This window comes from Mauremys mutica, chromosome 7 (assembly GCF_020497125.1).
Source record: "Mauremys mutica isolate MM-2020 ecotype Southern chromosome 7, ASM2049712v1, whole genome shotgun sequence".
NCBI lineage: Eukaryota > Metazoa > Chordata > Testudines > Geoemydidae > Mauremys > Mauremys mutica.
In genome coordinates, this window is record NC_059078.1 from 80,163,462 (window position 1) to 80,181,312 (window position 17,851).

At 38.7% G+C, this 17,851-nt stretch overlaps 1 protein-coding gene across 1 annotated transcript in view; it reads right to left on the reverse strand.

Moving 5' to 3' along the window:
* The window catches only part of ANK3 (ankyrin 3), a 305,329-nt gene that overhangs the window by 65,536 nt on the left and 221,942 nt on the right, over window positions 1-17,851 (reverse strand). Inside the window, exons 26-28 of the mRNA XM_045025319.1 lie at window positions 10,952-11,058; window positions 3,864-4,088; window positions 487-641 (exon numbers count right to left, since the gene is read on the reverse strand). Of these exons, the coding sequence (XP_044881254.1) occupies window positions 487-641; window positions 3,864-4,088; window positions 10,952-11,058 (487 nt within the window). The remainder of the gene's footprint in view (window positions 1-486; window positions 642-3,863; window positions 4,089-10,951; window positions 11,059-17,851) is intronic.

Here is a 17,851-nt window from a genome sequence, read left to right on the forward strand (position 1 = left end):
CCTGCCAGTGCCATAACAAGTAAAGTTGAGGCCATGGGCACAGGAGAAGGGCCACAGCCAGGGGCACTGCCAGGTACAGCCTCTATTTGGGGTGAGCCTATGCCCTGGATTGCCTTAATTTGACTCTTCCTAATAATGGGACTATTCCTCATTGGAGTCACTATGTTTTTCTGAAGTGTTGTGTTATAGGTAAATATGTTATTTTATTTTTAAAGTCACAAGGAAGCATGTAAACCCGTTGTGACTTCAGAGAAAAGCTTATTGTTCTGCATTGTGAGAAACCGGGGGCTGGGTGACTGGGGGTGAGGGGGTGGGAGTGAGTTAAGGCCAATGCTACGGAATTCCTTCCTACGCTCATTTCATTATTTTATTTTGTAATGCCATGTGTTCTCCAGAAGTCAAATCACAGAGATTACATTTTTATATTAGCCCTGCTTTCTGCCTGTTGACGTTAACCCAGTTAAAGCTTTGATGAAATATGTTTACCTTCATCCATTCCATTGAGAATTTCATTTAAGTCTTCATGTTTGCTGTCATACTGGTGTTCCTTCCATGTTTCACCATTTTCACTGCGAAGGACAATCAGTTCTCTTTCTTTTCCTCGCATTGATCCAAAATGTGGGATTTCCACTATAACAGGGCTAGACAAAAAAGGAATCCATATTACTTTTTATCAGATATGTTTTCCCCATTGATCTTGATTTTCCTGTACATATTAAATCCTTACTAAAACTATGTTCATTTGACAATAATAAGTATTGTTATGGTAAAAATGATTTTAAAACTGCCAAAGCTGCAGAATCCTTTGCTACAAAACTGTAAAGTATTATTAATATATAGCTTATGAATCATATCACATACCATTATGAACATAAGCAAGGTTTTCAAAACAGTTGTTTATATGACAGAAACTAAGGTAAAAATGATTTTCTGTATTTATTTATCCTGTCATATAGGTGGCATAACTTGGTTCTCAGATATGCACACACAACTCCATGGACTTTAGTGGGAGTTGGGTGGGCATATTTGACCGAGTGTTTAAAGGGACACAGTCAGGCTCAAACACAATTCTGCTATCATAGTATACACATATACCTGCTGTTGACTAAGATTGAAGTTGTGTGTGTATACGGGCATTAAAACAAATAAATGACAAAACAACTTCATAGTCCTGTAAGTACTAAAATCTGAAAATTTTAAAAATCCAATTTGTTTTTCACCAATTACTTAGTGCTCTTCATTCACTGAGACTAGAAACAACCCATCTAGGATTACTAGTCAGTTTCACTTTCTGGTTCTCATGTATTAGCCCAAAGTTGCAATGTTGTTGCTGCAAACACTACAGGAGATTGCTTAAATTCTTTCAAAATGGCTTTCTTTGGGTTAAATAAAATGAAAAAGATATTGATATTAGCTACCATGAAACAACTTTTTAAACACTACACCTACATTACCTGACAGTGTGCCTTACACGTAGGACTTCAAGTGTGTAATTAAATGATTACTGTGAATAATCAACAGAAACTGCTATTCATTTCATGTGCCATTCCTTAACAAGATAAACATTTTACCTAAACATTTTATAGATAAGATAAGCATTTTAAAATATGTTAAAATAAACTGACTGCAATCATACAATAGGTGAACCACTATGGATTATGCAACTTTAAGACATTTAAATAGACAGTATCATTGTCTTCCTACAGAGATTGTAAAGAACCTCACCTTCTCATAATAACTCCATTAAAAGTAGCATTAGAAGATGGGAAAAAATAATACTTGGCACTTAGATAGCACTTTATATCTTCAAAGTGCTGTGCAAACTTTAACAAATCAATAAATAATCTAACGATGGGAATCATAGATACAGCTGATATGAATAAAAATATAAAATAGTTTTAAGTCCGTCTCTTTACATTAAATACCAAAGGATTAGGAATTAGACAATATCAATTTTAATAAAAATAGGAAAAAAGGCAGACTATTTAATAAGCTCTTAGATGCTTTTAAAAATACCCAGTCCGTTATTCTGATCTTACACCTTTGATTGCTGATAGAAATGCAGAGGGTTTATCCCACCACCTACAGTAGATGAATGCCAAAAATTCAATTACATTGTTTCTTAAGGTATTTATTTTCCTAAGATTCTGTATACACAGGCTTCTCAAGTTACAAAGAACTAACCAACTTTTTAATACAATCTTTGCAGGTTAATATATCAGATACTGTCTCTGTAAATATTTAGGAACCACACAATTTTGTGCATGAAGTTTAACAAGAATACTCAGTGAGAAGGTATTAAACAGGTATTCTAAGCAATATATTCTAAGCAATATTTTAAAAACATAATACAATAAATTTCACAATAACATTCTAATGCAAACAATGAGGATATTTTCTAACTTTTTTTAGAATAAACATTGCAACTTGTTTGGCTATTGTACTTGTTTTCCCAAAATGTACCAAAATTCATATTTATTTTTTTCAACCTGATGCCTAACTTCAGTTTTAAAAGGTTATCATTTCTCCAGCCTTATTAAATGAAATCATTTATTCAATTATATTTTTTCTGTACATGCTCATATTTTACAAATAAGAACAACACATATATCCACATTTGATAGAGTTATTCCTGAAATAGACTGACTCAAACCCTGTTAATACCTTCTCTACCACAAGGTTGAAATTAAAGGGCTGTCATTGTGTATTAAAATGTATTTGATGCAGTTGAAACAGTTCAAATTTAAAAAAATTACAAAAGCACAACAAGTTATGAAAGCAGAATGCTTGCAGTGAATTTCACATGCCTAAAGCACAAGATAGTTACAGTAGCAGAGCTATAATAAATCAAGCCACTATGATTTTCTTTCAGTGACATAAATCAACTGAAAGCTTTAGAAACTAGAAAAAAAATATGGGAATGACAAAAAATTGGAAACAAAAACAAAACAAAAGAAAGGAAAAAATTGTAGACATTCTGTAATTTTTCTATAAGCATCCTACCCAATAAATTTTGTTCCTTGAGGCCCAAGCTGCAGGATTCGGCTAACCATGCTCTCACCCTCATTTAGAGGGGGAGGATTGGTAGGAAGATGCAGTTTACTGAATAACATCCATGCAGCAGGAAGAGAAACAAGAAGGGGAAATTAGGAACAAACTGTCATTCCCGATAGAACCGGCAGTTTTCACCAGGGTGCCACTTATGGTAATGAACAAAATTGATAATTAAAAAAAAAAACCACATCATAGTGGATTGTTTCTCCTAATTTTAGCTTTGAAAAATGTCAGTTACTAGCATTTGCACTAAATGATGCTCTATATTAAGTTATCTGGAATCATACACAATGGTCCTTTCCCTACTGGATGTAGGTGTGCAGCTCCCATTAGTGTTGGAGGGGGCTATGCACACATGCTGAGTAGAGGATACTGCTCTACATTTGGAAAATGGTACATAATTATACTGAACCTTCTTATGAAAGTCAGATTATTCTACTCATTCTACTCTACTGGTATTCTACTCATCACACAGAATGAAAGCTAAATTCTGTCCTTGGATATAGATACATGACTCTGACTGACTTCAGAGAGAGTTAGGCATGAGTAGTTGAGTGCAGAATTTGGACTTTTCATAGCTTTATTTACTTTTTGCACAACCTGCAGTTTTTAAACAGGCAAAACTCCCTTTAAATCAGAGATTTTTTTCCTGGGTAAGAATGTTAGAATTGAGTCTGTATACAGTACAGAGGCCTACCTTAAATGTTCAAATTAAGTAGTTTCTACATTTAATTACTTACATCCACAAGATGAAGGAAATGAAAGATGCAATATGGAATGTTAACAGTGGGATTCATAGAACAACTCACCCTAAAAACTGTGCACCTGCAGGCCCCATTTCTACCAGTCTACTGGCTAGTCCTTCTCCTTCAACCATTGGTGGTGGGGTGGCCAGTTTATGCCTCTTTACCAAACGGCAGGTGATGCGGGTGGGTGCTGTACATTTGCGTGGTGGAATAATAATTCTCATTCCATGATGGCGACTACCCCTCATTGAGCCCCCACGTGCATCAACCATAAAACTAACCAGAAAACTGTAGAGAAAGGGAGAACATGTCATGAAAATGGTCAGAAATCAAACAAGGAAAACTTCATGTAAATCAGGAAGAGTCTAATAAAATAAAATTTTACGATGAAAGCATCAGCGAACATGATAGTTAAGAAACAAACACCCCATATCCCATAACTGTTAGCAGGATTCTTTAAATTTATAATTAAATTTAAACAATAATCAACAAAACTCACACATTTCTAATGGTCTAGTAGCACAATGATGGAAGAGTCAAGTACTACTGAATATTTAGGAAAAATAAACTAGGGTTAGAGAGAGTATGTATACAGCTACTTAAATTATTAGTGTATTATTAGTGCATTAAAATGGTTCTTTATTACTAAATGTTCTGCTATACTCTATAATTCAAAGTAGTGAGTCCCACATGCACAAGACAACCAGTCAGTACAGGCTAAGGACAACAGAAATCCATGTTTTTATATTTCGATCTCAGTCTTTCAAAAGCCTTTGGGTAAACCCATTTAAAAGCACACTTTCCTACTTTGCCATGTGAACACTGACACTGGGGGTGTGATGAACAAGGATATTAAATGGTTCTGGTGAATATATATGAATCAGAACATTAAGCATACAATGTTCTATACATTTATACCACTCTAAAATTAATTATTCCACCACTCTTCATATTGACATGGATGTCTGTTGTAAACAGGTTAAGCTAGAGGGAATATTGTGTTTTGTCTCTCTAAACCCTTGTCTCTTCTGTATTTTTTTCCAGGTTTCTGTAGCTTTGTAAATAATTAAAAGGAAATCAGTTACGTATATCAGAAAATGCAATATAATTTTTTTTTTTAAATAGGAGATATTAAAAGACAATTTATTTTAACATTAAACACAAACTCTAAATGTATTATTTATTTCATTTTATAAAATATTAAATTTATTAATCCTAAATCTCTAAATGCCCTTGACACAAATGGCAAAAACACAAGAAGTAGAAGCTAGTCCCAGAGAAGACAGCAGACCCTGACCTCGCTACTAAGCTCCATAAGTAGGTTTTTCAAAGTCAGCTAAGCGATTTTGTTTTTATTATTGTTGTTCAGGACTCCAATTATTATTTTATTTATAAAGCACCCCATATCTGCATATTATAAATATAATAATAATTATTATTATTGGCTATCCATGTTCAATTAGAAATTAATAGAAATTGGGAGCCTAAATCCCTTCTGTGGCTCTGCAATACCATCCCACCTCTCCAAATATAATACAATGCAATTTCTTGATTACAACTCTATCTTTAAACAGAACTTGCAGTAGTGGATCTACATCTCTGGTGCATGGTTTATAAACTAACTTTCCATACAAATAACGTTTTGTTTTTTTCCTTGTGTGTGATATGCAAATCCTGAAGTAGCTGTTAATTTCATTTAATGATTCCAGCTTTCTCCATGTTGTTGCTAATGCTTCCTGCACTTAAGGATTAAACCTTAAAATAATTAACAGATGAATCCATTCAGTTTTGTATTTCTGGCAATTTAGCTTTCTTCTAGTGAGAACAAGAACTATAAATTTATTCCATAGAAGGGCAAGAGCCTCTTGAAGCGATGGAGATGGTTGTTCACGGGGAAAGGTCACACAGAGCACTGGGAACTACAGATGATAGCTTCTGTATGATACTGATAATTTCCTTTTGATTACAGACAAAATATCAAAAGTAACAGCTAAACTGTACAGCCCAATCCTGAAAATACTCCATACTCAGAATTCTTGATTTCAGTGGGAGAAGTCTGCACAAAATGGGTGAACGATCAGGCCCTTGTATTTCTTGTTTAATAGGACTTAAGTTGACAGGCAAGGAAGAAGCAAATACGTGGAGTAGAAAAACAAAACCGTCATGTGTTATAGGTAAATCAATCACCTTGTTTTCTTCATGCTGAAGAAAAACGGATTACATAGGATGGGAAGGTGATGAACTTTCCATAGGTTCATACTACCATTTTACTTATTGTTTCATGAGGTTTGAGGACTTTAATACAGAAGCAAAGTGTGGAATATTGATTCACTATATTTTATATGCTCGTCACATAAGTAGATATAGACTCAAACCTCCATATCAGATCAGAACCCTGTAACTATGTGGGACTTGAAGTCTGGATCAGAAATTTGCAAGTGGGCTTATCCCTACATACTGTAAAAGCAGTCAACGTTTGTTTGCATGGAATGGGAGATAAATATATCTGAGAGGGAAAAGTCTTCATAAAATAGCTGATCAAACATTTTCTATACATTTTAGATCTGCATGTCAATAAAAGTACTTCAGAAGTTTAAAATATCTGATATGTAATTTTCAATAATCCTTAATATTGAATATTTAAATTCATTTCCCATTTTTATAATGTTTTGGGTGAAAAACTCTCTTTATATCAAAATCTGCATACTTAAATGCACTAAAGTATGTTCCAATGGATCCACCTATTAATCAGTTCCTATTTGTGATTCCAATATATAATTATAACAAACATGTTTTATCTTTAGATCCTATATTTTCTCTCTACAATATTTCTTTCTCTATTTTTTCTTTACCTACTGTTTTTGACAGTATCAACTAACTAATGAAAAATTACAATGAAATTAGACTTTTGGGTCAGTGAGTTAACTATTCATCTATTGGCTTTAAATTTACTTGACTTTGTGAAATTGAAGTCAATAGCAGAATACTATGTATGCTAACATCAGGCTCTAACCAACAAGCTCTGAAGGTGCTAGAAGCTTGCCTTTGGTCATAGAACACTTATATTTTCCACTGTGATTATCATAAATATCCCATGTCCTGCCCTACATGTTTATGTTGCTCTTGCTTCTTAAGATTGCTCTATCTGGTACAGCGGTTGGCAACCTTTCAGAAGTGGTGTGCCGAGTCTTCATTTATTCACTCTAATTTAAGGTTTTGCATGCTAGTAATACATTTTAACGTTTTTAGAAGGTCTCTTTCTATAAATTTATAATATATAACTAAATGATTGTTGTATGTAAAATAAATAAGGTTTTAAAAATGTTTAAGAAGCTTCATTTAAAATTAAATTAAAATGCAGAGCCCCCCAGACCAGTGGCCAGGACCCGGGCAGTGTGAGTGCCACTGAAAATCAGCTCGCGTGCCAACTTTGGCACGCGTGCCATAGGTTGCCTACCCCTGATCTGGTAGATGGCCAACACTACTGATATCAGTAGGATTTCACAGAGCACACTCAGGGAAATGTCCATGGCATGATCTTCAAATATAATGGGCAGTAAGCCAGCTGCTGACAAGCTGCAAAAAGATTTCAGGGAGTATTGCCATTAAAATTTACAAAACAAAGTAAAATATTAAGCAAGGGCACACAGACCTTTGTCACAGAAAGGGAAATATTAAGTGGACTCTTTTACGGTTTTGCTTTGTTTGCCTTTTTAGTTTTCCCCAATTTTTGCCACCTAAAAATATGGGGCTAATTCAGATTAAATATGTGTACACAGGAAAAAGAGGCAGCCAAGTGGAACACAACCGTTGTTGCTGTTCACCCATAACCTGAGAGACGTACACTTTGTGAATATTCCGCTGAGGGAGCTGCTGAAGGGCATACTGCAACAGGGCTGGAGTTTCAAGGGTATTTGCCTGTGAGTTTTGGCAAGGGTGGTCCCTGGCCTGGTTGCTTCATATCTCATACAGGTTATTCCTGCCCTAGTATGTTGCCCCATAGATAGGATAACTGTCCATCATGTATGCAGATACTTGCGTATTTTAGCCCAATTCTTAATTAATATAACAAAAGATATTCATGTAATCAAACAATCACATATAAAAGGAAAGATTAAGGCAATGTTATTCACCTAGTTAATATGCTACACTTGACAGTGCATTAGTGGCAAACCCAAGCAGGATCAGAAAGAGCACAAGCTACAAGCAGTTACCAAAATACTAAGCCTAAACAGTGCAATCTTTACACGTTGCCAGCTATATGAAAAATGGATTTATTGCCAATAACATTTTACTCATTTAATTTTCAAAGTGGTGATTTTCTCTTTTAAAAACATAATTCTCATGAATAATATTTTCAAATAATACTTCATGCACTGTTTCTATCAAAAGGATTAGTAGCTGATGTTTACCTAATTTAAGGCCTGTCTAATAAAGTCAGCTAAAGTATGATCTCTGAAATACAAAGCTAAAAGCTAAAGAGTGAACATTTCTACTTTAAAATAAACAAAAGACAGAGGATATAAGAGGATGCACTACAAACATCTACGCACACTTCAACTGTGGACAGAGAGTTGACATAAATAAAACTAAATGAGGATTCACAGAAAGGACATAGTTATCACCTTGAATCATACTGGGGAAGTGGAGAGGAATAGCTGCAAAATAATTTAGAAAGCAAATGGGAAAAATTAATATAAGATAATTAGAAGCAAGCAACAGAAAATGTCAATAATTAGCCAAAGAAAAGTAACCATCAGAAAAATAATGAAAGCGATGCATTTGAGGGCCAACTTTAAAAATGATTTGGCTTCCATTTTATATATACTGTATCATGTTTTCTAATGCACAATACACTGTACACTGAAAAAAATCTTTCCTAAATGTAGCATTAATTTAAGAGTTATGTCTCCTCTCAGGATTGGCCTATAACTTCCATTAGCATTTCTGGGAGTTGCATGAGTGGTTGGAGAACTGAAAAGACTCCACAAGCTTTTGTGCCTATCATAGATCAACACAGAATTCAATGTGACATGGGTTCTTTGAATTTGTGTCAGACCCACAAGCATGCTTCACTGTGTATCTTGGAAAATCAACCATTGTGCTTGCATACAGCAGTTTATTTTCCAAAGTACAGTATATGAAGATATATATACAGCTAAGCATTTGAAAAAGATGTAACTCCCATAAGCCATTCATTAAATTTCTCTTCAAATTGAATTTTTGAAAGTTTATAGATATGGGAATGCACTGTGCTTAATCTAACGTAGAGTATATTTACAGCCTAGGATCCAAGTCTTCTGCGTTTCTTATTAAAATAATGTTGGTGTACTAATTCTTTCACTGAGCCAAGGAAACCAAGGTTTCAAAAGATGCAACATGCAGACATGGGGAGAAGTGGGTATACAGGGTTACACCTGAAAAATTTAAGTCATAAGAACCTATGTTGTTTATTCCAGCAAATTTGTTCTTTACCCATCTGTAAGTTGCAGGTTTCTTAGCAGATTTCTGAGCAGTGTAATGCTTATTAAGGGAAAGATGCAGAGCACACACTGGTAGAAAGACTTACCTAAACTCAAAGAACAACATGAAAAAAATACCTTGGCTTAAAATGAGAAAAGCCAGAAGATTTTAAATTAATGCCATAATTCCTTCCTTTGCGAATGTTCGGTGATTTGGGGCTAGATCTTCCATTCCTTGCACACCAAAATCCCCCACCCCCTTTTTTTTTTGGTGAACTAAGAACATGGGACAAATTTTAGATCATTTCTTCTGAACATGTGTACATGGGGAAAAGGGATAGCCAAGCGGGAGATGATTGTGCCTTGCTCTCCCTAATCTGGGAGCACAAAGTTGGCAAGTGCTCTGCAGACAGAGTTGTAGAGGGACACTCTAAGATATGGCTGGGAATTTTAGATATGCAAGGAATGCAGGATAAAGCCCATGCAAAATTGTCTATGATTGTTAGGGTCTGTGCAGGAGGGCAATTTCAGCTAAAATAACAATACTAATGGGTAAATTTTTAGTCTTAGAGCTGAATCTCCTTGAAGCTCTGACTTCAATGTTAAGCACATGCTTAGGTACTTTGCTGGATCGGGACCTAAAATTCTACCTGTTAGTCCTCATCTTTTATATTTGTACTCTGCTTAGGTACATTCTTAAGTGCTTGGCTGAACTGGGACCTTACCCTTAACTCTGAATCTCTTGGAGCTTGTTGGTTTAAAATGCACCCTTTACATTATAATAAGTGAAGCTAGTCAAAAAATGTATGTGTGTGAGGAGGGAGGGGGCAGAAATCAGTGAAAAGGAATACAGAATTTTGTTTCCTGTTCTTGTTGAAAATTTTACTACAAATATTGATATTAGGTAAGCTCATGTGTTACACAGAATTCCCTTTGGTTATTTATACTTTTTAACTGGAAAATTCTATAATATGCATTTCAAACATCACCCATATCTCAATTACTTGTGGTACCACTGAGAAACACTGCAATAATAGTGATGCTTTATTGGTAGTGAATTGTGTAATTAACGTCAAAAGAAAATTTTTGTTGGGGTGGGAAAAGGGAAGATTTGGTGCAAATAAAAGAAGATTAAATTACGAGCTCTCATTTTTTATGGAAAAGTGAACAGCAAATGAAGCATTGTATCTCTAATTTCATATTTAGAACAATTTAATACAACATAACTAAAATCATCCTAAGACATTTAAAAGCAAAGCATAAGCAACAGAAAAGGCAAAACAAGCTTATTACAGGAAGTTCCCTATGGGATTTCAGCTTTTCCTTGCGCCTAGGAAATTAAGCATGAAGGAAAAATTTCACGATGAGATGCAAGACTTGAGCTCACAACTCCTAATAACACTATTGAGAGGCCTTTGATTAAGTCCCTGCCTGTCTCAGAAATCCATGCTCACATCTCAGATGAAACCTTGTGGAAGGCTGAAATACAAGTTCTTTCTTTCTATGTAATTCTTGATTTTCTTTAGACTCGCTGACCCTGTTCTCATTGAAGTCAACAAGAGTTTTGCCATTGGCTTTTTTAACTGGTGTAGGACTGGAACCATTACCAGCAATTTCAGTAGATTTTAATGTCCACATAACAGTACATTTTCACACTTAATGACAAAGGAAATCTGTTAAATGACCTACCCAGAATGGATGGGACTTGAGACAAGGTTAACATTGTCCAAGGTGTCTGCAGCCCAGCTATAATGTCTGAGAGAATCAGAATCAAATTCCCTTGGAAATGTCAGGTGCTTCAAAAAGATAAACAAACAGATATTTAAAATCAACATGAAAAAGTCAATCATTTGTGCCCAGATGTCATTTCTGACATCTCAACTCTGTCATTTTACAGTTAGAATTACTTCCTCTGCACACACTCCTACTGACATTTCTCTGCTCTAGCAGCTGCAAATTACTGACCTAGGAAACATAGAATTCTCAAAGCAGGTTAAATGAATCCTACAGCACGTTAAATTTCCTCTTTTTCTGCTTTTGCTGCATCCCTTACAGTTCTCTCTCCCACATTTTTGTCCAATTTGTATTTACATGCAAGGTCAAGAAAAAGCTATGGAAAATTGTTTGCTTGTGCAGAAAATTCCTGGGAAATCCACCTAGGGTTAAGTCTTGTAACCAGGGCCAACCCTAGGGGGGTGCAGGCCCCAGAACATAGGAGCTGAGTTTCTAAGGCCCAGCCCCCACCCCCACTCCACCCCTTCCCCCCAGGTCCCACCCCCAGCCTGCCTCTTTCCACCCCCACCCCTTCCCCACCCAGTTCTGCCCCCTCCCCTGGGTTCCTCGCTCCCCCAGCGCCTCCTGAAGCCATGAAATATCTGAGCCGCAGCAGACAGTAGGAGCTGGGGAGTGGGAGGTGCTGATCGGTGGGGCCACTGGTGGGCAAGAGGCACTGGGGGAGGAGGTGGTTCTGGGAGGGGGGCTCCTCCTCTCCCCCCCGCCAGCCTGCTTCTCGCTTCCCCATTCGCCTCCTCAGCCCACTTGCCCACCTGCCTCTTCACAATGCTATCGAAGCACGGGGTCCCCCAAAGCACGGGGCCCGGAGCGGTCACCCCGATTTGCTTTACCCAAGGGACAGCTCTGCTTCTAATCCATACTTGCGCAAAGCTCCTGTTGACTTAATTGGATGTTTAGCTTGTGTTGGAACTGCAGAATCAGGCCGTCAGTGTGCCAACCTATGGCGGGATGTGGTATTTGCTTTCTGTATCGCTTGAGTTATTCTGGAAATTTTTTATGGAAGGCTGTTCCCCCTACTCACACACTTAAACACTGTTTAACTCTGCACAGTATTGGCCCCCTACTGTCATAATTAAGGCTAATGTTTTCGTCACGAGTATTTTTAATAAAAATCATGGATAGGTCACGGGCACTAAACAAAAATTCATGGCCCCTGACCTGTCCATGACTTTTACTACACCTCTACCCCGATATAACATGACCCGATATAATATGAATTCAGATATAACGCGGTAACGCAGTGCTCTGGGGGAGGGGGGCCGCACTCCGGTGGAGCAAAGCAAGTTCGATATAATGCGGTTTCACCTATAACGCGGTAAGATTTTTTGGCTCCTGAGGACAGCGTTATATCGGGGTAGAGGTGTATGTACCTCTGACTAAAACTTGGGGGTCGTGCTTGCGGGGAACGGCCTGGGGAGCACCGTGGGTGCCCGGGGAGATGGCTGGGGGGCCCATAGGTGTCTGAGGAGGGCACGGCCCGGGGGAGCGCAGGTGCTCAGGGTGTGTGTGGGTGCTCGGGGGAGGAGGGGGCACGCTGCAAGTGCTGGGGGGGCATGGCCCGGTGGGTGCCGCAGGTGCTCGGAGGGGGGCGCAGTCTGGGAGCACTGCGGGGGAGGGTTGGCAGGGCTGGGGCAAGCTCCCTACCAGGCTCCTGAGCTCCACGTGCTGCCTCCATTCTGCCCCAAGCCCCGGTTCTGCAGCCCCATTGCCTGGGAACTGCGGCCAATGGGAGCTGCAGGGGCGGTGCCTGTGGGCAGAGGCAGCACATGGCGCTAGAAGCTGAAGGAGGGGAGTTCCTGTCACTCTTCCAGGGAGTCCCGCACCCCAACCCCCAGCCCTGAGCCCCCCCACACCTAAACTCCTGCTGCTGGGGGGTGGGGTGAGACTGCCCCAGCAGCAGCCAGTACCACTGGCCCAGGGGCTGCCCAAGCTGCTCAGGTGGCTCCCGGGCCAGTTGCACCAGCTGCTGCAGAAGTCATGGAAACCCTAGTTATAATTGAATTTCAAATATTGATAAATCAATCGCACTAGAATAACACTGACAGACTTTCAGCTGGGCCCCTAAAGTGTTACTGCATCACAAAGTGAAATTGTCCTTTTTGCAGGAATTAAATAGAACTCAAAAGAACTTTCTCTTCAGGGCAGTAACTCATTTCTGTTTTCACCATCCCATATAGAGGCATTTTGGGGACAATGCCATGTTGTGGTTCCATAGATTCTTTCGGATTGTGTTGGTGAAGTGCATCATGGATGAACTTTTTTTTTTAAACCAGTTATACTGTTTAAATCATCAAATACTGCATGGGCATATTTTCTGAGAGGAATGCAAGTGATGTGAATGCCACTAAAACATGCAGGAAGCACTGTCAGACATCACTCCAAGAAAACAATCTCAGTCAATGTGCTTGTCACTCAGTACCAAAAGCCTGTCTAATGGTTGGGTAGATCACTCTGCTCAAAATTTTAGTGCTTCTCATAAATAAGATATTTTTGGTTGTACCCAAAACATGAATAAAGATAGCAAGTACTCTCTGACCTTTTATCTGATCTTTTATCTTACATTTTTTAGACCTGAATCTCATGAACTGCTTTGAACACAAATTACTCAGATCTAAGCTGAGATGGTAAACATTTCTGCATTGGGAATAATGTATTGGTTCCATCTTTATATACTGGCATTAAAGGTAATTTAAAAACAAATCCTTTTAAATGGGAATATCAGTTCTAGTCATAAATCCAACAAATACCAGCACAGAAGTATGAAAGTCCTCCACTGAGAAGGTTTCATAAGATAAACAGCCAGTAAGTGTCTGTTTTAGGCTAGAACCTGCATCCCTCATTTTATTCATTTTCAGTGTTTTTTTCTTTAAATGTTTCTTGAATTTTGGCTTTGTTTTCAAGAAAATCAATATCCTCACAGCATGTTTAAAAATCTTCAGGGTACAACTTTGCTCCGTCATCTGTCCAACTGTACATCAGACATAGTTTTTTATTTTCTCTTCTTTCGGTTAGCTCTTCTATTAGGGTTTGTTTCTTCTGTAAAACACTTACTTCAGACAATCAGGTGCAATGATTCCAGTAAGCAGACAACAATAATTATGGGCATGTAGCATGCTAAAGTATGGCAAATGTTGAATACCTACAATATGCTAGCCAGGCCATTGTACAAGAATGATAATTTAACTTTTAACACAGGCAGTTCCTCTAATCCTTTTCAACATGGCATTAGTAATTCTTCCATATTCCACGGAGAGGATAAATTTTCATCAGGATGCCTTGACTTTCAAGTTCATGTGGAAATGCCAATCCCATCAATTTCTATTACCCTGGGTTTATGTGACTTTAAAAAAAATCACATGATGATTTATCATATGGTTGTACAGGTATAAAAGCTAAATTAAGGTAAATCCCAAAAGGTTCATGGTCTGGTTTGAGGTTTAGTTACAAAATTTGGCTAACCCCAATCTGACAGATTATTATTTCAAAATTATGCGAACTGCCAACATTTGTGTATTTAACGTAATGTGTGGGAGGCAACAGGAACAAGGATTTTTTCCACTATTTGGGGGGAAATGGTGTGAAATTACTGCCCCATCCCAATGGGGAAAAAAATCACTGACCAACTTCCCCTGGTGAAACACAGCAGGACAAAATTAGGGAGAAAGCCAAGATTTGATGACAAGTGCATCAAAAAAGGGGCAGTTAGCAATTTTCCCATTGTTAGCTTAAATACTTGCAGGCACTCAGGGGACCAGTGTCATGGAGCTCTATCCTCCATTACAGCATATATCTTGGAAGATAGGTCCGGCATAAAAAAATTGCCATAGTAAACTAGTAGATGAGAAAATGCCACAATTCCATCATACTTGTGAAGAAGGGAGCTACACTCACTGCCTCTTCTTTTCCCATTACGCTATGCCCTAAGTAAAATCTGCCCCCAAAATAGCACATTGCCCTGGATGGAGATGCAAGCCTGCCTGCCAGAGCTGCTGTAAGACTGCTTGCAAATATATTTAGTGTTTCCTAGTGATTTGTCCAGTAATCACCATAGTCTCCAAATAACAAACTCCAGGGAAAGGATCTCTATTGCTTGGTCCATTATTTTCTGAAAAACTGCAGACACCTACAGTAGATAATCGGTTTCACTCAAAACAGATCTCTTGGAAGTATTTACAGCCACCAATATTTTAGATCCTGCGGCCAGGTCTTCATGCAGATAACTTTGAGAGAGGATCAGATTGGTATGCTGTCCCTTCTGTTAGTTGGACATACAGGTCTTAGGCAGCACGCATCTGTTGATCAAACTCTGGTGGGTCATCAAAAATTTGAAATGTCCACAAAGGCAAATAGAACCCTCTGCACCATGGACACAAAATAGTGAACAATACAGATGATGTTACTTCATCTGCAGTGTCTGCAATTCACCTAGCTGGTACTGGACTTGCACTGTGTACCCTTCTGCAGTTGTAACCTGGCTCTTACTCTTTTCAATTGACCCTTCCCTGATACAAAGAACAATCACATGCTCTTAACCCCTAAAAAATCTTTTCCCATTCCCCACATTCAGACAAAGATCTTCATCTCGCCAGGCAATCCCTTCCTCAAAATGCTAGGTTTCTAGCCTCAGGAATAAGGGAGTATCAGAGGGGTAGCCGTGTTAGTCTGGTTCTGTAGAAGCAGCAAAGAATCCTGTGGCACCTTATAGACTAACAGACGTTTTGCAGCATGAGCTTTCGTGGGTGAATACCCACTTCTTCAGATGCAAGAAGTGCATCTGAAGAAGTGGGTATTCACCCACGAAAGCTCATGCTGCAAAACGTCTGTTAGTCTATAAGGTGCCACAGGATTCTTTGCTGCTTCTACAGGAATAAGGGAGTACATCTCACTTGTCATGGAACTGCACTGACACCATAATGTCCCCTTAGCAGCAGTCTCTTATCTGGGAAGATGTTAGTACCATATCTGTTTCATTAACTGACCGCCCACAAACTTTCTGTGGAACAAGAAATATGGTTCAAAGTACTGCTCCCATAACAATTTAAATCCCGAGTAGCTCCCATTTGACACACAAGGTTATCCTACACAGGGTGGAGCGAACAGGCTTCCTGTCTGCAGTTTAAATAGTGCTAGTTCCAGTACTGACATATGTTGTTAACCACCACTGGTCATCATCTTCCCATCGAGTGAAATCTGTCTGGATTGCCTGCCCACCTGGGCTCTAGAGTCCTTTTCTAAGTATCTTTGCTTCCCACAATTCTGACAAACTGTATGTACAGCATCCCTAGGAGCTCCATGGCCCACTACACTGGAAACATGTTACTGTCCATAACTGCTTTTGTTTTGCTGTAATCCTGTCTCCAACACTATTCAGAATTTTTGCTTCTCTTCATCTTGTATTGGGTGGCATTATCAGCAGCAGGGTTTCAAGGGGGCATTGCCAAAATTTCTTTGATTTCTCCTAAAGGCAGTAATCCTGCTAGTTGCATGACTGCATGGCCTTGCTGTGTGATATGAGAGGTGCAGCAAACTGATCCTTTCTCCCAGGAGAGCTTACCCAAACAGGAGAGATTCAGCAACCAACTCTGAAGTCCTACATAGTGGATAGACTGGTTAATTTAGGCTGTCTTCTCCAGAGGCTGATTTGAGTGCTTGCCATTGTGAAGTAAAAAATTCTGAAGAGAAAATCATTCAGATTCCAATCAACCCATCTACATCTGTGGTAGCAAAACAGGACCCTGAAGGAAGAGAGACCTGAACTCTCTCCTTGTATTAGGCTGGTGTTACACATAGTGCTTTGGACCCATGTCTTTCCTAGTTGATGAAGACTAACAGGGAAGTATTGGGCCCAATGTTGGTGGAGATTGTCAAGGCCACCATTGAGAAGGTCCAACTGGTCTTAGAGGGCTTCAGAAACGTCTCTCAAGAAACCAGCACTCAATGCCGAGAATCAGGGCTGCTACATACTGATTTTTAAACTTCCATATCTGGGATGGCTCTTGATTTTCATCTGCTCCCAGATGATCTTAGGAAGAACTCACTATGGTGGTTTTTCTCCATGTGTATCCATCCAAGAGGCCGTGCCCCTCTCTGTCAAGTGCAGACCTTGTTGTGGTAATTCATGCCTTTTTCACTGCAAAATTATAATATGGTAATGAGCTTTGCATAGGACTACCCTTTACATGCACTCGAATAGCAAGATTCTGCAGAAGAATGTGGCTCTTTGCTAAGTGCTGTATCTCAGCATACGCACACAGCACGAATACTTCAGAATCTGCACTGCCTTTCTGTTGGTTTCCAGGTGGAGTTGAAGTGTAAGTTTGGACTTATAAAGCTCTTTGTAGCTTGTATTCCTGAGACACAAAACTTTTGTTCTGCTGCAGCAGAGATTATCTGGAACTCCATTAGTATATGCCAACTGTTAGTAGGATGTTCTTTTTATGGGCCCCTTGCCCTCAGAGTAACTTCCTTCCACTGCAGCCAAAATAGCCCAAATATGTTGACCTAAGCTCATTGATTTTGGCAGATGTGGGGTGAGGTTTGAGGGGAGTCAGGTGAAGGTGAGGATTTGTATTTCAGGACTAGAGTTTTGCAGAAACCATGATGGGAAATTCTGATTTTGTTGGAATGACTTCTTTTATACAGAAAAATGTTGGTTTGTTACTGCTGTTTTCATCATGACAGGATCATGCTTTTAATCATCCGTCAATGGTGCAAAGAACCTGGAATGGACATTCTTTTTATGTTGTAATTGAAATAGATAGATGTGCAGTTGGAATCAAATGTCTGGTTATCATC